Source organism: Tachysurus fulvidraco, chromosome 25 (assembly GCF_022655615.1).
Source record: "Tachysurus fulvidraco isolate hzauxx_2018 chromosome 25, HZAU_PFXX_2.0, whole genome shotgun sequence".
NCBI classification, from domain to species: Eukaryota; Metazoa; Chordata; class Actinopteri; order Siluriformes; family Bagridae; genus Tachysurus; species Tachysurus fulvidraco.
In genome coordinates, this window is record NC_062542.1 from 5,608,099 (window position 1) to 5,628,817 (window position 20,719).

Sequence of the window (20,719 nt, forward strand, 5' to 3'; positions counted from 1 at the left end):
AGGCGGGAATCGAACCCCCAACCCTGGAGGTGTGAGGCGAACGTGCTAACCACTAAGCCACCGTGCCCTCGCTCTTCATATGCGATTGTTGAAATTCTTATTGATTAAAACTGGTCTGATATGTAATGTCTAATATTATGTATAATGTCTGACTCCACACTAAAACCCAGGTCATATAGCAACTAAGAATATCTGGAAACCTTAGGTCTACTGTACTGTTGGGTTCTTGTTAAGTGAATGACAGACTTGTGACCGGGTTATTAAATATCAGAGATATGAATCTGTAAATCTGTAAGGATTAGTCAAGTTGAGAATAGCAAGGTGTACAAAAGCTACCAGAAGTTCACTACCTTCAAAATTGCTGCAAAATTGCAAGATTTGAGCATTTCCATGATTTCCCCAACTCTGACAAGCTTTCCTGACCTTAAAAGACACACATTTTACACCATTTTGCTTCCGCTTGACACTTTCAGCACAGTCCTTGCTGCAGTTGGTGTGTGTCCATGCATCTGTTTGGAGTTGCGCATGTGGCATAAGGGTATTTGGAGTTGGATTGTGATCATCTGCCAGTCGTTTGTGGGCTGTTCCAAGGCCGCTTCCTCCCAGCTGTTGTGGCTTCGAAACAAACCCGAGAGGAGAGACTCCACTATCGCGGCCAGCCCCTGGGACGCATAATCAACACCTCCCTTCGTCCCGCCATTCGGAACCAGCGCTTAGATGTCATCTCTTAATGGATAATGAGATCAAGATATACGGCAGGAGAATATCCGCACTGATCCATCGTGGGAAGGCTGGGAAAATGTTGCCGCTTTCCAGACAGCCATCATTATTCCAGATACACTAGAAGGGGATAAACAGTGGTGTCATCCAACAGTGTCTTATCTCCAGCATGTGCGGTCAGAGCTGTGTGTGTCTGCATGTTTGGAGATGTAAGCTCGTGAGCCCGTGAAGAATGATGTGGCATAGGCCACTGGATCGCTGAGGTCAGAAATAGTCGTGACAAGATTGCTCACTCTGACCGGTGGACCATTTAGAGCTACTATCTGAAGGGCATTTTTGGGGGATATGTTGTTCAAGTGGTTATAAAAAACTGATATTCCACTGATTTAACATCTTGCAAACAAGCCAAGCTTGGAATGATTAAATCCAGGGTGGAGGGGAACACCTTTTTCAAAACTCTACCTTCAGAATTCTTAAATATTCTAAACACAGGTAGTAAAGGTGTCATTGATCTAAATCTAAACAGATAGAATCTAACCAAAAGTCCAGAGGTTGGAGTCAGACCTGATGCAGATCCTAGTACTGTATGTGACAGGGGTTAACCCAAAATTGCCAGGTGTGGGGTCAGACAGTTTCCAGTACCTCAGTAGAGTCCAACCCAAAGTCCACAGGGTGGAGACAACTCGGACCACGTCAATGTTTTTTCTCTCCTTTTCATTTCTCTCCTTTTCAATGATATCAGAATTTTCCCTCAAGAATTTATATTTTGAAGGGAAACCTCTTTTTTTTTACTCACATTTACCAAGAAAAGCTCTGACAGGTTGCTTGGGTAAACATAGGAATAGAAAATATTTTATTTACTGCCATAAAGAGTCTTAAACCCTATGCTAGAAGGTTTCCCTTTTAATAAATATTTCAAATCAAACCCTTTTAACCACCTGACAGTCCTTAACGTAGGTCTGCACCGTATTAATGAAATAAGTATGCAGTGGCCAAGCTTTGTATAAATAATTTTAGAGTCTCTAAACCTTTACATTTTTGCATACATCACAAGGCCATACCACTCCGGGTCTCTCATCGCCTTGTGCAAAAAATACCGCAATCCTGAAAATTTCACCAAAGAGCAAGCTCTCCGGTCCACCTCTAAATCCCTCCATCGCTCCCCTCATCCCTTGATAACATCATCATCTGTCACTCCTCTCTGAGGCCTGCCCCTTCCCTCCGCAGTTACTTGGCAGAGGCATGAATGTCCCTTTTGTTTGGGGGCAGATCCTCTTCTTGATAGCACCATCAAAAAGATGCTCCACGTATGCATCTGTTTGCCTCGTCATTAAAGCAGAAATGGTTGTCGAGGAGTTGTCACGGTTTTATTAAAATACCATCTATACAGTTATAAACGTTGCATGATAATGTGCTATAAAACGTTTGCAGGATGACCTACATGTCCTTCAGTAATCACACAGGCAGACTGGTTGTAGTCATAAAGGGGCACAAGCAAAGTGGCCAACATACAGTATGTAACTGGTCCTGAAGAGGCAGCTAGTCTATTATACCACTATCGTACTGTTTCAAAATACAGTACTAGTCCTTAAGGTTGTATCATCAACGGGACACCTTTTGTCTCTTTTGCTTTGTATCTTTATATTGAAGGTACATATTTGGATCCTAAACCACTGATGTATCTTTAAAGCTTTTCTTAGAAAGCTAATTAAAGTACACCACATGCACGTTCCAAGATAAAAAGACATACTAAAAGGACAAAAGATTTACCCTTGATGGTACCACCCCAGTAGAGGTCTTCTCGGGTCTAAAGAAATGTACCTGCTCCGAAGTGACCCGAAACACTTTTTACCCGAACCCGACGTGCATTTTTTTTTTTTAAAGAAAGACCTGACCCGAAACAAACCCGAAAAAAATTAGACCCGACCCGACGGCAATTTTTCTTTAACCCGACTGGACCCGAATGTTGCATATAACTCTACACTAAAGTAACAGCTACAGCGTGGATTCAAAATTGATTGACAGTTCTGTTTCAACGAAAATGAGCTTACCGCCAGCCACACGTCGCCAGCCACATGTCACAAGCGGCCTTGGCAAACAGAGTAGAGGTTGGAAAAGGACTTGAGTCGATGCACCCACGCGAGATACAGTAGTTCGGGTCTTCTAGGCTATTATTATACCTGACCCGTGTCCGAGGCACGCGTGAAACTTTTAGACCCGAACCACTCAAGTCTTGGGTCGGACCTCGGGTTTTCGGATCTAAGTGGACCCGTGAAGACTAATCGAAATTTATCCAAATCGAAACCTGATTATTTTTGTAGGCGTTAACAAACCAATGTATAATGAGTTTATCTGGAAATAAAAAAAATTCTAGAATTGTGATACAGAATTATGATATTCACCATTCTTAATTCAGGCGGTTCATAACAATATAATTTACAATATTTATAAAATAATTTTGAACAGAGTGGATTCATGTTTCTGTTTTTTTCCCCCTCTAAACTGCAAAACGTTTTAGAAGTCCTGCCAATATTAATTGTAAGTTTTTTTTCTTAAATAACTGAACACAAAACCCAAATCTAAGTGCTGCAGCAGTCTGTTCTAAACACCTCACACATATCTAGCAGTTTCTAAAAGGAGTCAGAAGAAAAAAAAAGAGTCAGAAGAAAAGCGAAAGCGGTGTTCTAGCTATCCAGAACATCACTATAGTGGGGCCAAACAGGCCCCTAAATTAATATACCGGCAAAGCATATGGGGCAGAAATGGAATGTGGCGTATTGCTCCACAAAAAGGGCCTTCGAGCTCGAAAAAAAGAGATATGTGATATGAAATTTTACAGCTGAAGGAGAAATGTCAGAGCGCTTTGATAAGAGAGCGATGAACTTTCCCCCCCTTTCCCCAAAACCGCCATTATCGGGGCCGAGAGAAGCAAATGCATCATTTATATCCCACAGTCTCACCATTATCTCCTGTTGAGACACTTGTGTTAAAACACAGGAGGACCTTTTACCTCTCTCTCTCTCTCTCTCTCTCTCTCTCTCTCTCTCTCTCTCTCTCTCTCTCTCCCTCACCAGCCTTCTTTCCCTCTTTCCTTTTATGCTCAGTATCTCTGACAAAATCCTTCTGCTGGACACAAATTTCATTCTTTGGAGAGGAAGTTTTGACCCTCAAATCCATTTTTTTTAAAAGGCAGCACAACTTCCTTCGGATGGTCTAACGATAGCTAGCAGGACTGAAAATGTTATTTTGTTTATTTTTGTGTAGTGAATGTATCTGACTGCATAAAACATGAGAATGCACTTGAAAATATTCTACATGAAGAGTTGAAGTGGACAAAGATAAAGCTGGGAAAGTAAAGATTCATTGAGGAAGTGAACCAGAAAAGACACACGTGGATGGCTGTTTAAAAAGCTAATTGACTTAGCTCCACAAATCTGCTATAAATTGGTAGAACACTGAAAAAGCAAGCTTTGGATATACTCATGCAATGACTTTACAGAATTCTGACAAAACAAACCAACAAAGAAAAAATACTAACAACTGGTTTGGTTAGTGATATACCTTTATATCTTTTAAATTGTAAAACATTTAGTTAATCTTTAGAGGATCTGAGATACCAATAATCTAAGGGTGATCATTGTGATTATACCACAGAGCTGTTGAATTTTCAATTCTGTTTAGTCAGAAAGAGTCATTTTATCTTCTATAAATGATCAAGTCTACAGTGACTTGAATGATGGACGTCTGATATAAGAGAGCAAAGTTTTCTGTGAATGTTTTTTAAAGGAGTCCAAAGCCAATGTGAGGGAGTGTAAACAACTAGCGGTAACCAGGCTAGTGATGCTAACGAGCTAACCAGCTAGAAGCGGACGCTCGGGAACACAAATAAAATTAACATTAAAAACCGTTTCGAGCGAGTATATTTTAAGATGTTATCGACGATATCAAGGAAAAAGCATAAGTTCTAGTATAAACTCAAAATAAATCCAAATAAAAACCAAATCCAAACAGCCGAGTAAACACATCCCAATAATGTCAGAGAAAGGTTTTCTGTAAAGCTGTAATGTTAAGGACTTTACACTTTCTTATGGTTTTTGAGTAAAATGACAAGTTCTCTAATCATCTAAAGAGAAAAAAAGAAGAGATGCTGCTGAGAGAATGACAAATGATTATAGTGGATATAAAGCAATTAACCTGTTTGGTATCAATCTGTTAACCGTTAAAAAGTATGACAAGTCGATCTTTACTTGTCATTGTTTACATGTGTGAATTGCTGTGGTTTACAAGGAATAAAAGACATTTGATTAAAAATGTAGCAGCAGGAGACATTATATATTTTATCCTCTTTTCTTATACTTTCAGTGATTATGAGTACATTTAAGAAGCAGGTATGTAAACATAATTGCTTTCTCTATTTCGCTGCTTGTCTCTTTACATTAAAACTGTACAACATTTAACATGTTTACATTTATGTGCTGAAGCAGGAGAAATGTTTTTTTTTTTTTTTAAAAAAAAGCTTCCTTTATATAATCTGGCATAAACGGCACTAAACAAAATGAAATCTTCCTGTTTTCCTCAAATTCATTTCGATCAAAGCCGAGGCAAAGACATCCTGACAACGATCTCCAAAAGCGTTCATCTCGCCCGGGCCGTCACAATGGCGACGGAAAAAATGAGAGCAAAAGTGAGACACGTTATCGCAAGCGTCATCTAGAGGACATGCAGTCATTCCCCACCGACAAATTTGACTATCGGAGAAGTGTAACATATTCAGAGTGCCTGTGCGGGATATAATTCTTCTTGGCTGTCAGCACAAATGACTAACAGTGTGTATATGTATAGAGAAGACACACGCATGCATTTCGATTGGCTGCGATTGGACATCTGATTGCAGCTACAAAATGACTGAGTCAAAGCTCAAGCTTCAAAAAGACAGAGACCTGATAAATAAACCAGACAAATGTGTACATGGTAATATAAATGAGCTTCATGAACAATTATTAAACAGTTATAAACACTATTTAGAGTATTAGAGTGCTGTTAAGAACCATCACATTTACAGCACCAGGATCCAAAAGAACACCAAGATGAATGAAGATGACTCTGAATCAACACTGAAATGATTCCACAGAAAAGATTCATATGAATCTTTTTCATATGAATCTTCTTCTTCTTTTTTTTGCTTTACCAGTTTCTTATACGTTCTGTTATCACTACAAAATATGTAAACTGGATCTGATTAAACGTTTGTTACAAATTGTGTCCTGTAAATTATTATAAACTTTCAAATATTTAAGTATATTTTTGTCCATGATTATATGTGGTCATATGTTTTGATTCTATACAAGGGTGGTATATCAACACCAGGGTGGTGTATTGTGGAGTTACTGTTACTACCAACATTTTACTTGTTAAAGAAAGAAAAATTGTAGGTGTAACGTGAATAATGTCTGCAGAACAATATTTTTATTAACAACAAGAAGAGTAAAAATATAATAATAATAATAATAATAATGGCAATAATTAATAAGTAGTAATAAGTAATAATAATAATTAATAAGTAGTAATAAGTAATAATATTTAATATGCTTTAGAATTATGAATATCATTTAATATTATTTACTATTATTTTTACAATTTATTATTATTAATTGTTTATTATTTACTATTTGTTAATAAATATTCTTTATTAATAAATTATATGTATTATTAAATATTTATTAATAATATTTAATGCTAATAATAAATACACAATAAATAAAATAAATCTTAATTAAAAATATTCTATTTAAATATTCAAATATTTGTAATTCTGTTACAAATTTTATCTTCCATCCTTATGACAAGTATTTTATTGTTTAAAAATTCCAATAAACAAAATAATAAAGGTTTAATGGTCCGATCCTTTTTCTGCATGCTGTAGTCGGTGACATTTCTGTCCGTATTTACAGGTGCAGTTTAACTCCAGCATGTCATTAGCCTCTCTTCATCCTTCTTCTCCAGCCAATTACAGCTTCTCCAGCTCTCCAGTCCAATCCTGTCTCTCCTGACCTAGTTGTCTTTTGTGACGAGGTCTTAGCCCCAGCAGTTTGACAGTCAACAGATAAGATGGATTAAGGATTTTTTCCTCCTCTCTTTCTCTTCCTCTCATCCAGTTTAGGATAAGGGCGGCGTTAAAACCTCACTTTTTTCCAAGAGGAGTTTTTAAACGGCTGGAGATTGAGGATGATAGAGGGGCTAAACCTAAGGCGGGGTCTTGAAAGGTCAAGGTCAATGCTTCTAATCACTAAGCAACCTCTGAAGAGTTCTTCAATCCCAGCAGGCAAAGTGTAAAGGGACGAAATATGTTTTTAATCTTTGTGCAATGTCCAGAAAGTTAACTGGGTTGAACGGAAGGAGATGGTAAGTATTCACTTTAGTGTTTGTATATATAAAAGGTATCTGTACTTATAACAAACCTTCCCCTTTTCGCCAAAATGACCCCGTTTTAAACGACCAGCCTTATGATTTCACTCAAAAGGAAATGAGGCAAAGTTTGAGCAGCTGTTCTGTGTGAGAGAGAAGCTATGTTCTGGGCCGGATAAATGTAACCAGAACAATTCTTTATCTATTATGGTGTTTAGTGCACGAAATATTCGTATATGTGACTGGATTTAAAATGTAAGTGGGCGTGGCCTAGTGCTAGAAGCTTTAAAATACAGTATAAACAGATGGCATTCACTAAATTCCAGGAGTTTCGTTACCACGACGTAAAGTGGGCATGTTTACGGAGGTCTTGGAAAAACGCCCTCTTTCAAAAAAAAAACAAAACCAAACAGAAAGGACAGAACAGTCATACAGGTAGATTTATTTTAGAAAACAAATAAACAAGCAAAAACTACGGTTAGGGTTAGGGTTAGATGATCAAATAGGCCACGCCTACCCGATGACGTAATATCTGTTACGCTGTTCTGAAATCCCTGGAAATAAGTGCCTGCCATAAACAGATCTGGTGGCCTAAATTCCAACCGTCCCGACCCTGATTAGTGTCCTTAGGCATGCTCATAGAGGCACTTCATAAGAAATGATTATACTCTGATAGAATAAAAACAGTAGTTGGTAACTGAAATGTTTGGACGTGATTATATACAAATAGTTCAGTGTGACAAATGAAGCAAGGAGGCTGTATTTAAGTATCCGTAAGTGCATCCATTCATCTCCATCATATTTGGGATGTTTGTGCTGTAGTAGCGTAGTCATTTTTATTTTTTATTTTTTTAAAGAGTTAATGATTTCTTTAGTTTTCATTTGTAGATGTTTCTCCTTCGCTTTCTGCTGAATATCATCTGTCACTGAAATGTCTGTAACCTCTGGCGGACGTTATCATTCATCTCCTGGCAAAAAAAAACGTGGGAGAAGAAGTTGGAGACGAAACATTTAAGGATAGCGTGAGTGTGTGTGTGTGTGTGTGTGTGTGTGTGTGTGTGTGTGTGTGTGTGTGTGTGTGTGTGTGCTTCCTTCCCTTCTCCCCTCATGTCACTGACAGGGGAAAGTAATCCTATACACAGGCTGCTATTGTGAAATGGGAAACTAGCCTCCTCGGCTGGCGGCGAACAGATGCACCTCTCTCTCTCTCTCTCTCTCTCTCTCTCTCTCTCTCTCACACACACACACTCTCTCTCTCTTGCTCTCAGTCTCTCTCTCTCTCTCTCTCTCTCTCACCCTCTCTCTCTCCATCCTAATCTGGAAACGACTTAAAGGAGCCTTATCTCCAGGCTCTCCTGCTTCATTTCATGCTTGATTTACTTTAATTTGTCTGATAGGGCACAAGGATTTGGAAATGGCCCATCTTTCGCTGGAAAATGTTCTGATTTTTCCCCGGCATTGTTACGTGGACCTTTTTTCCGACTTTCTCTCTCTTCTTCTTCTTCTTCTTCTTCTTTTTTCCCCACCTCTCTCTTTTTCACTTTTCCCCTCTCTTTCTTGAATCTACGAAAATGCTTCTGCCTCCTGTGCCGCATTCTGCTTAACGAGCTTAAAAAAAACTATCGGAGGTATAAAGGATGTTGTCTAGTGTGAGTGCGTTTTAGTGTGTGTGAGTGTCTGAAGGAGTGTGTGTGTGTGTGTGTGTGTGTGTGGGTCGAGCGTGTGAGTATGAGTGTGGAGAGAAAGACAGAAGACAGCGGATGCAGCCGGGTGTTTCAAACCACGAAGATCTCCTGTAAGTGCAGTTGCCGATAAAGTCAGGAGGTAGAGATGGAAAAGGAGAGAGAAGGAAGAAGAGAGCTCACATGCCCACACGTTCCTCCTCCTCTTCAGCTGTAACCCCTTCTTTTCTTTTCTACACAGACTTTCTGCATCATCCTCACTTCGCTCACCTCCTCAGAGAGAAGACAAGAGACAGAGGGAGGTGGAGAGGAAGGGAAGAGAGACAGGAGCGCTGTGTATGTGCATGTACGCTCACACACACACACACACACACACACACACACACACACACACACACACACACACACACACACACACACACACACCACACACACACATCATCTCTCTCTCTCCTTTACCTCTCATTTTAGGACTACAAATAAAGAATACTGCCACAGACTCTCATAAAAGTATGCATTTTTTTGCAACACCTTCATCCATCTTCATTATGTGGTATTAAATTAAAGTTATTTTCCCAGTGATGTAATATCCCAAAGAAAAAAAAGGCATTCGAGTCTGAGATGTCGGAGACCTTCAAGACTTTATGCTCCGAGCAGAAGTGGTTTGATGTCACAACGGCTTTACCTGCGTGCATCCTGATCTTGTTTATATCTTTAACAATGCCGCGATAAGCGTTTGGAAGATTTTACATTTTGCAGTATGGCACTAGACTGTAAAATCTGATAAAGTTACTGAATTGAACAATGATCTAAACCCCCATGCAGTTATTGTAATTGAACACTGTAGCGGTCTCTAACGGCGACCGGTTGACAAATCCATTCATCCTAAATCACCTAAAGTTGGATATATTAGTGAACAGGAAAAGATGTCTTCCCTGCAGTGTATTTGTGGGAAATTCTGGTTGTGTAAATGAGGATAAACAGATAAACAATAAACTGAATCTCTGTTTCAGATTGTGTTTATTCTGACAGCAGGCAGACTGAGTCACACACTTGGGTTCAGAGCCATCTCTCTCTCTCTCTCTCTCTCTCTCTCTCTCTCTCTCTCTCTCTCTCTCTCTCTGGTGATAACGAAGCAGGACGCCTCATCGGTCTTCTGCTACTAATTACAACACAGTTCGTCTTTCTGCCAGTGGGCTGGACCCCTCTTTCCAGATCTGCCACTAGACTATGCAAAAAACAAAAAAAACAAAAAAAAAACATGCTCACTCTCTGTCTCTCATTTTTGCTTGCAGTCCCGTGTTCGTTCTCTCTCTCGCCTACATACACGCTCGTCCGGCACAGCAGGTACTGTAGCTGTACAAGCTCACAAAAATACTTTCTTTCTCTTTCATTCACTCACACACACATACACATACACACGCATATGCAGATTACCAAACATGGTGGGACGAGGCATTGAAATTCCTCTTGCGGGCTGAATTTACTTAACTGCGGCTGTGTGAGCAGCGATAAACAGAGTGATGATCCGGCAACACGTCTTTATCCGCGCTTTGCTTTAATTAACACCGGCGTGTTTGGTGAAAAGATGATTAATATGCCAATGGAAACTGCATAATTGAATACCGCAACACACACACACACACACACACACACAAACACACACATGCTTCTTTACCACGTCTACCATTATTACTCCTTATTGTTGATTATTATTGCTATTATTATCAATTGTCATTTAGATGTGGAAGATAATAACAGTGATTAATAACCCAATGTGTTTATTCCCACTGTGGTAAAAGCATCCTTAAGTAAAGAGACGTTTCTTCTATGCGTTTTCTCCACATCCTCAATTTTTCCTTTTTCTCCCTTTCTTAAAAATACATATAGATATGGATAAAGTTTCTGTAGAGTATAGGAGTTACAGTTAGACGTATATTAGGAACAAACTCAGTTTCTTGTCTGTGGTTATCATCGTTGTTGTGGATCATTTTTTGGCCTCATTAACAATATCCAGGACTTATCATGGTCTCTGATCTGCCTCCGTGGACATTAACAAATAACCCCACTTTGCTGTTTCATATGGGTCAGATAAACGCAGCTATACTGCACCTTCTTACCTTCCATCACGTTTGCTCATCTTGCACTATTGTACAGTTAAGGCTTCATTTGCACTTTAGGTAGCTTTTGCATTGGTACACTTTTGCATACCCCACACTATTATACAGTTAATGTTCATTAAAGTTCATATAATTACTATATACCAGTAATTTTTGTACATTTAAAACTATTAGACATTTGCCCTGATTTGCCCCGATTCTGAATAAGTTAAAAAACAGTAGTTTTCCTAAACCGTGTGAAGGTCCAGCTGAAAAAAATCCAAATGTCCGGTTTTACTAGTAGCATTTAGCATTTTTAACCTTTAACCTCTTATGGCTTAACAAATACATATTACTTTATACCTATAAACAAGTATAAATACAGCCTTTTATTATGAACAGATACCACGGTGACGTAAAAGGAAACTCTAAAGGAAAGTAAACGATGACAACTCATTATATTCATATATGTTCACTTCAGTAAACATGAAATAAAAAAGATATCAAAACACAAATCAAAAGAGATTCAATTCCTTGATCGGTTCTACTGCTTGGCGTGGCCTGCTAATTCATCCTTACTAAATTATTAGAAGGTTAGATAATAATATCAGAAGACACCAAAGGCTGCTGGGAGTTTAAAGGGTTACGGTATTATACTTACAATGGATTTCATAAATACACCACTTTTGTTTTTTTTAAATAAAGTGAATTGGATTCTAATTTCAAGTTAAGTTGCTAAGTTGGCCTTGCTAAATTTACCTTACCCTGTTTTCATCGATCTTCTCCTAAAAATATCAAACTATAGATTTTACTTTCTCACCAGGCAAGAAACTAAAAGGTGCTGACCAGTCCTACGTTTTGGTTTCCCAAAAAAACTGACTGAAAAATAAAAGGTGATAGCTAACATATAAAGCTAGCTAGTCCAATGCATTAACAGAGAAAGTTTTGAAAGTCGTTGGCCAGAGTTTAAGCTACAGTATAAGACGTGATCCTTGGTAATGTCCTTGCAATGCATTTGAAATGCATTTATCTAAGCCGGACTAGCATTGGTTAAAAAAAAATCAGTAGTGCTTTTCTTTTCCTACCTAACATCCCAGACTAATATGTGGCTAATGTGTCCACCCCTGTGCTATCTCTACACGATTGCTAAACACACACTATAAAACTTCATCCTGAAGTGGATGGACTCCAATCTTCTAACTGGACTCCAATCTTCAAACAGCCACAGCAGGACAAAACCCTGTGAGCTCTCTATAGTATTAGCCAGATGCTAATCACCCGGTAAAATAACCTCCTGCAGAAATCCCTGACTGTGTTAAACATCACCCACATATTTAGCTGTATAACGTTTCTCTTGAACTAACTGCATGCTGCCTTGTTGACAAGGAAAATGACGATAGACGCAACACAGCACTCTTTGGTTTGGTTCAAAGCTAGCAAAAACTAGTGAGAGTGCTAGAGAGTTACTTAGTTATTAATAGCTTTCGAAGCTCACTGCTCACAATTTATCTTAATGCACTGCTTTGTGATGAAGTAGAATTGTGGCACCTTTGTTTCGATTATAATTGCGACTGCGTTTAGTGCCTTCAGAGTGCATTAGCTGTATTTCAGATTGCTTCCGTAACTAACAAGCATGAAGTTTTCTCTTAAAGCCTCTTAGTGTATCGGATCAGTGGCTAAATTTGAATCGGGGCAGTTTAAGTCGGCGAGCCGAGTGATTTGTCTAATCTCTTGTTGCATATTTCATCGCCCCAGTCAGACACTGACTGTATTTTCATCGTGTGTTCTGAAAAACAGTCTCAAGAAGGAGGTACCTGATATTCAGTGCAGAATGTTTAGAGGTATGCAATGCAAGTTCATAGAAAGGAATTAATGTATTTTATAATTCATAATTAGTGGCGCTTTTGCTTATTGCATGTTGCACTACTGAAAATATTATAATTCAGATGGCACTTTGCATCATGACATCGTTCGCAGTAAATACTGCATTCTTTTTTGTCGTGGCAATCTAAACTGGCACAAAAACCCTATTCTCACACGAGTGGCCAAGAATACTTTGACTAAAGATGACTGAAAGTCATGAAGGAGATGCTTTCTCTGGCTGACTGAGTGGCAGTGAGCCATGTCACTGCTTCCTGATTACACGGGAAATAAACAAGTTCAGAGCGAAAGCCTACATTCCGACTTGCCGCTTTGCATACATTAAAATCCCTGCCTATAAATCCCTGTCTATAAGTCGCCTTAAAACCTTTTAGGTATCAGTGCGAGCGGCTCTGACAACCCTTGCTTATGAGTTGTGACGTTATCTCCAGAGCCTCTTGCTGTGGATCTTCACCCGGCTGATCGGCACTTTACCAATCTTCGCTTTCCAAGACTTTTTTCGCGCTCTCTCGATCTCCTCGTCTTCCCCCTCCTCCACGTCGCTCTCTGTCCCTCGCTCTCTCTACATGCTGAAGGCTTGAGGGGTTCAATCAATGGTGCTTTGATCTCAGCTGGAACTATAATTATTTAACATTGTTACAAGGATTTCTCTAATCCATCCTACCATTAAATCCTTTTTTACACCCTCATCTCCAGGAGTCTCTAATCTGCATCTGGGCCACACGTTCCCCTCTGACGACACCCTGACTTAACAGACTTCCGCGAATAATTAGAGGAAGAAAAATAGCCAAATAGAGAATAGCGAAAAAAGCAAAATGTTCCTGGGATTTTTGGTCACAGAGCAGATGTATCTTGAGCAAGGTATCTAGAGAGTTTCCTCAAGTTGCCTGCTTAATTCCATCTGTTGACACCAGTCCATTGGCAAATCTTATAGATAGCCTCAAAACTGACTAGTAACAACTCGAGGCAACTGGCAACTTGCTGGTTTCGCTTTATTCTACAGAGGAGCTACACAATTAAAAGCAGGTCTACTAGTCCTCCTGCCCCATCATGTCATTTCCCCAAATCTCAACATGAATTTCATGCTAGAGGCATCGACCCACTAAGTGCCATCTGTTTGTTGCTGGGGTGGGATGAAGCAACTGGCGCATGGATCATCCTTTTCAAAAATCAAAGGTCCCAGCGGCTCTCTGCAAATATTTATGCCCGGCTGTTTTCAGCATGATATAAATAGAAGTGAGGTGAACGCAAACAATTGTGGAGGCACCTGGTGCAACTATTGCTGCCATCTGCTCCTCAGAATCACTTTGTAGGACATTTGTGTATTAAAGGCTGAGATGGCTATTGTTGCATGTACTGTATGTGATGAGGGGTCAGGCAGTTGTGAACTAGACTTACTGGAGAACTGGATGAATTGGGAGATTTTTTTTGGAGTGGTAGATGCTTCTTGATTGGTAGGAACTAAGCGACTGGATGCAAATCCAAGGATACTACTCCCTGGCTCCTTTTTTCCCCGTTCCAGGCCAAAGCCAATGGCTAGTGCCCAGTTGGCACATACAGATGAGTCAGGCCAGGCTTGACAGACTCTATGGGCCACAGATTCATCAACTCAGAGGTTTGTAAGGCTCTGAGATCTGGCTGTGGGGTGATAAGCTTTAGGTGTGTGTTACTCAAAGCTTGCTGGATCATCCAGATACGTTGACCATTTAAAATTAATTTTAAGGAGAATGAAAGATAGAAAAAGCATTTTCTAAATTCAAATGACCTAAATGGCTAAATCTTTTTGCACAAGACAAAAATGATGTTTTATTCTTTCTCAATTAGCTGGTTTAAATGAAATGGGCAGCCGTTTGTTTTGACAGTAACACTAATATTTTTCATCTTTCATCTTCAGTAAACACTTTGTCTTGTTTAGACCTATGGGCCTATCCCAGGAACACTGTACATAAAGTAGTAGGCCAGTCCATCACTGGGCACCATGCAAACCTACTCATTCACAGAGCAGCGTCAACTCAGTGGTGAAGAAAAGGGCATACTGGTCAAAGAGTTGTGAATTCAAATCCAAGCACTGCCAACTCGCCCCTACTAGGGCATTGAGCAAAGCTCTGAACCTTCACCGGCTCAACTGTGTGAGGTAAATGTAAGTTGCTCTTGATAATTTTTTCAGCCGTTTTGCACATATTGTACAATATCTCAGCCATTTTGCACATATACAATATTTCAGTCATTTGCTGTTTTTGCACAATTCTATACATTATCTCAAGGACCTGCTGCTAAGAAACTGTGTTCATTCTAATGTTACTGCAAGAAATATTGTTTGAACATTCAGTATTCACACACAGTATTTACACTGGTTGTAGGCGCTGTTTCTGTTTACTGTTTATAGTATTTTGTGTATTGTATTTTTTGTACTTTTTGTATTGTCTTGTAACTTTTTGTCTGCACTGTCTTTGTCCTGCACTGTCTTGTTTGTCTTGTCCTGCACTGTTTGCACCAGGTTGCACAGTTGCACTTTATGTGGCTATAGCACTATTCGGACGGGACTAGTTCTACGTGGGCACGTGGGGGTAAAGTAATTATTACCAGAGCTTCTCTGTGATTTTAGTCCCGTCCGAATGTGCCATCTCGGTAATCATTACAGACAATGTCAATAAAGATTACGGCGACTTTTACCATCTGTAAAAAGGTCCGGAAAAATTACCTCAGGTAATACTAATCCCGTCCGAAAAGACCCGCTGTAAATATGTACGGTAAAATTCCATCATTTCCTGTTTAAAAGGAAACGTTTTTGGCACGTTTTTCAAGCATGGAGGCACCAAGTTGTCTGTTTGCGCACGTGATAACAGGAAGCAACGTCGACAAGGAGGTTACTGAGGTGCGTAAAGCGAGTTACCCCTCCCACTTCTGCTAGTTTTCTGAGATGTCTTGTCCCGTGCGAATTGGCCAATTAATATTACAGACGTCCTGAGGTAAAATTGCATTACTCCACGTCCCCACGTAGAACTAATCCTGTCCGAATAGTGCTTAAGACTACTTACAAGTCCTTAGCCCTGTCTTTGTTTTATGTAGCACCATGATCCTGGAGAAACGTTGTCTCATTTCGCTATGCAACAGCTATATATAGTTGAAATGACAATAAAAGCTTCTTGACTTGACTTGACTTGATGATGCCATTAAATAGTGTAAATGAAAATTCACAATTTAGTATCAATTTAGCAGAGAAGTCATGCAAATTCAGCATCTTGCACTGTAAATGTGCTGTTACAGGAAGTGAGGTTTTTTTTTTATATAATGAGAACTAATTGGTGTAATTTCTTTACTGTACTTGACTTTCAGGGCTTTTTATTAAAGATTAGCATGATCAGCAGTTCATTACTACCCTCCCCTTTCCCCGCTTCAATTCTGCCTTGAGGAGTATGTCAAGATATGTATCAAAGAAGTCCATGATAATTAGCAAATTGCTGTACAAGCTATCACCACTAATATACACAAGTCTCCAAACATCCATAACGAGGCGAAATAGAGTGTGAGATTGGATAGTAGATATCTCTGGCGAGAGCTAAGTGGGTGTCCTCCGAGTCTACATGGCATAACAGGATTGTTCTCAAAGCAACCGGTTTTTGCTTTGGAAGTGTATCTTAGAGGGTTTCGCAACAGACATAATTCATGAAAGAAGACTGGAAGAGAACCCTGAAGAATTCAAAGCAAAGGAGGAACGACGGCGTTCATAATGATAAAGTGATTATAGAAGAAGTTCAGTTAGAGCTATGAGAGGCTTTGGTTGTTTTTTTAGTACCAAAGACAAATTGAAGAGTGTGTTTTAATGGATTCTTCACAGCAGGTGGACTTGGTCAAAGTCACTTCATTAAGAAAGCCTCCCTCTTTTAGATGTAATGGCCATTATACATCCCATTCAGATAGCTTCTGGAAAGTGATTAAGAATTATCTTTTGCCGATCGTAATCGCACCTGGACTAACTTAAGCCAAGGAATAACAAAAGGAACTGAAGCTCCCCGGGATCTGAATGCTCACAAAAGGGAGTGATAACAGGATAGACTGTCTCAAACTAAATAAATTTGCTTTTAATCGCTTTGCACAGGAAGTCATGTCATTTCAGATGTTCATATTTGATTGTCTGATTTTCCACTTTATTCAAATTATAACATGCTCATCTGACTTTTCCAGCACAATAGGAAAGATGAAAAGGGGAAAATGTTCTTTCAGCAGAGACGCGATGTGCAAGTAAATTTGGTTATTACGCACCAAGATGAATGCCCATACACTGTACTTGTGTGAGAAAGACAATTTTGTCATTTTCTGAAATTTTCTCCACGCAGAAAGGACCATTTTCTGCTGGAGAACAATGGAAAGTCTCATTTCCATTCTATTCTTACGAAAACTGTGGGCAGGTAACATCCTCTGCTGGCCTGTGGCACTAATGTGTGCGGGATTGGGGAAGCTGCTGTGTTGTCAGTATGCAGATGAGATCTTATCAGGATAATGCGACAAGGTTATCAGTAATGTGGACAAGCATCTGCACTATCAACAAAATCGTTGTGTCCAAATTGAAACGAATTTGTCAAATTAGTTTAAACTAACTCTCTGACCCTGTGGCTGTCAGAAGCCACTACAGCCGCTTGCAGACTATGGGACTACTTTACGAAAAAAACATAACAGCGTAACAATTATCCGAACTGCCGAGACAAAGTTGATAAAATTGATAATCAAGCTGTCGTCTTACGATTGTGCTATTTTAGAAAGCTAGGGCTGGTATGTTACAGTGCCTAAGACTTAAGGATGTTTTCATACTTTGTACCTGAAGCTATGTGAACTGAGATCTTGGTGTGCTTTCTTTTCGAAGAAAGCCGTACAAGCCGTATTCAAACTCTGGCGATGTCTAAGAAGGCATTCTTAGGTCCATGCAACAATAGTGTACCGATTTACACTATGAGTCACTCTTCACTAAACTCGGATGCGAAAAAACTAATGTGAAAGCAGTGTGAAATCTACCCAGGGATGAACAAATCCCACTGGGCAAGTGAAAGGTCTAAGGTGCTACCCAGAACCAGGAAACCTGAATAAATAGCCCAAAAAGTGGTTGTTAGTGTCCAGTTAATGTAGTAAAATATAAATCAATACCCACCACTGTGGAGTATGACCTGACAGAGAAAACTGATTCTGAACAGGACACAACAAAACAGACAAAACAAACAAACAAACAAAAAAAAAGGTTGTTTGTTGAGTCTCCTTATCCATCAGGCAGCCACAAATAAAAAACAATATGAAATCTGCTAGTCCTTTCACACATCAAACAGTATGCAAGAGGCTAAATCAGATAGATAGATAGATCCCAACCACCGACCCACCCCATCCATCCATCCATCCATCCATCCATCCATCCATCCATCCATCCATCCCTCTATTCATCCATCCATCTGTCTACCATTGAAGAATGAGTTTTTTTTTTGCAGTTGCCCTGCTCTGGACATGATGCTTCTTTCTTTTTCTCTTTCTGCTCGCTGGCCCTGTAGTTACTGGGCCTGACCCCCTCAGCCTTGCCTGACGTGTGATCGCAGCGATGCTTTATTACCAGCCGTCGCCTGTGCTCTTATCGTGTGCTGCCAATGCTCATTTCCTTCCTCAGATTGAAATGCAAATGTGAAATTTAATGATAAATGCATTATCTGATGGGGACTGATAACACTGATTCACTGTCAGCGTAAAAATACACACCCCGGGGGGCTTCCCAGCACCAACTTGCCGAAATCCACTTTTTTTTTTCTTTCATAACTGTATGTACCTGCAATAAATTCTGGAGGTCATATGCATTAAAAGGCGAATCATATTTGGTGCGACCAGCAACGTGATGCCACTGGCGAGCAATAATTGCAGCTGTTGCTATCTTGTTCGATGTATTATCCATCACTTTGATGAAGTGACTTTTAAGAAGATAGAGAGGGGGAAAAAAAACAAGATAGGACTATTTTTTTCTTCAAACCCACCGAGAAAGCAAGGAGGGAAAAAATCTGCATGGTAAAATGAGATTCCTCAAGAAGAAACGATAAATATGTTTTTGTGTGTGCGTAAGCTTTCTGTTGGGGGAAAAGCACAGTCCATGTGAAAGCACACACATGCAATAAAGCTTTGGAGCAAAGCCATTTAATCCGTTCCATTCAACCCTGCTAACTTCTCTTATAATTCATTGGCGATAATAAGTTAATTTAAGTCCATCATTCCAATGGTCTATACAAGGTTCTCTCAAAATGCAATTTAGTCCAATTTAGGACGCTTGTTGGATCACTGGAGCATTTAGTGTCAGAATTTCTACAGACCTCTCTCCATTTAACCACCTGGGCACACGAAAAAGAGTTATTTCACTAAAGATAGATCATTGTTCGTGTAGTCAAAATTCAGTGAAATTGTTTTCAAGATTAGTTGCAGGACTAATTATTCTCAACTGGCCTTGAAATGATAAAGCCCTCTTTATTATCATGTAAAGATGAGGACAAATTAAAGACAAAAAAAAAATTATTTGGAGTAATTTATTCATTGTGCTGGCATGGTTTGGTTCCACCTGTCCTCTTAGTACGAAGAGTTCCTACATGTTGTGTTACTAACGATGATGAACTTTATCCTGATGGGTCTGGCTCCTTCTAGGATAACCCCACACACACCTACAGGGCAGGTTTGCTCATGGAATCATTCAGTTAGAAGAAAAATGAAATAAATCACATGCTGTATTTTTTGAAGGATGCTGTCCATTGTTTCAATACAGTTCCAGAGACACTTGAAGAATTGTGTTGAAGATTTTGGCAATGGTCCAACACATTATTTTGACACTAGTGTCTAAACAAGTGTAACAATAGCAAGGTGTATATGAGTTATATTGGTGCAACTGAAGGTGGCTAATTTTAGCACTCATTAAAAGCTTCTGCTGAAGAGTTTTACCTTGTCAAGGATATCTTTAGATGCCCTGCTATTGAATGGCTTAAATCCCCTGATCCCAGATGGATTCATTTAAACTGTGTCATAATGGGCTGCTTACAAGTGATTACTAGCCGTTAGCTAATGGGCTAAATGCTTGAAGGAAGGCCAGGGACGATCTGATGTTGTCCAAACCTTGCCAGATAACGAGAACGAAATGATCCGAGACCTTCAAGGCAAGACTCCGGGTTGTTCACTTGATTTTATTTAATTTTGAGTCAAAGTTGTGATGCTAGGAATAAAAAAGGGCGTGTTCATTGTCTATAGCATGGCTACTGAAATAGAAATGTAGAGTGGGGTGTGTGCTGGATATGCTACAAAAATATTCCATCAAAGTATTGACTCTGGGAATGAAATTGGTATCAAAAATTCACTTCAGGTCTGTTCAAGTCACTTACTGGGACCGTCCCACTCTTCAGTTTCCAGAGGGGGAGGTCTGGTCTTGTCATTCTTTCCATCCACATCTGTGTCCCCTGTCTCTCTGTTGTTGGTCTCTTCTCCTAAAACAAAAAAGAGACAACGCGTTACAAGCATTTCCTTTTAATTCAGCTATTGACGTATATACGTTTCTTCTAGGGTTCATCGGGACATCGACTTGGATCTGACGAACTAGGATCTGTCATTTACCTGAAGCATAAGCAACTAGATAGGCAACAGTGATTAGCTAATTGATTCATTGATTACTTCTAAACAATTAGTTATTAATTAGTTAGAAAATTCAATGAATGAATTGATTGAATTTTATGTATTCAGTAAGGAGCTGTTTATTTTATAATTAAGACAGGAGTACTGACTGTCAGTGCTTTGTGACGGTTAAGGGATTTTTATACGTTTTTAGTTTCGTCAGCACACCAAGCATGAGGTCACTTCGTGAAACAAATTAAGTAGCTGCTGAGAAGGAAATGAGAGGTTGTTTAGAGCTGTTAGAAGTGACAACCTTTGGCAGAT

At 39.4% G+C, this 20,719-nt stretch overlaps 1 protein-coding gene across 2 annotated transcripts in view; it reads right to left on the reverse strand.

Annotated features, from left to right (window-relative positions):
- zfpm2a (zinc finger protein, FOG family member 2a) overlaps nucleotides 1-20,719 on the reverse strand; it is a 143,981-nt gene that overhangs the window by 66,112 nt on the left and 57,150 nt on the right. For both annotated transcript variants that reach the window (XM_047808657.1, XM_047808656.1), the window contains one exon: nucleotides 20,170-20,271. In XM_047808657.1, the coding sequence (XP_047664613.1) occupies nucleotides 20,170-20,271 (102 nt within the window). The remainder of the gene's footprint in view (nucleotides 1-20,169; nucleotides 20,272-20,719) is intronic.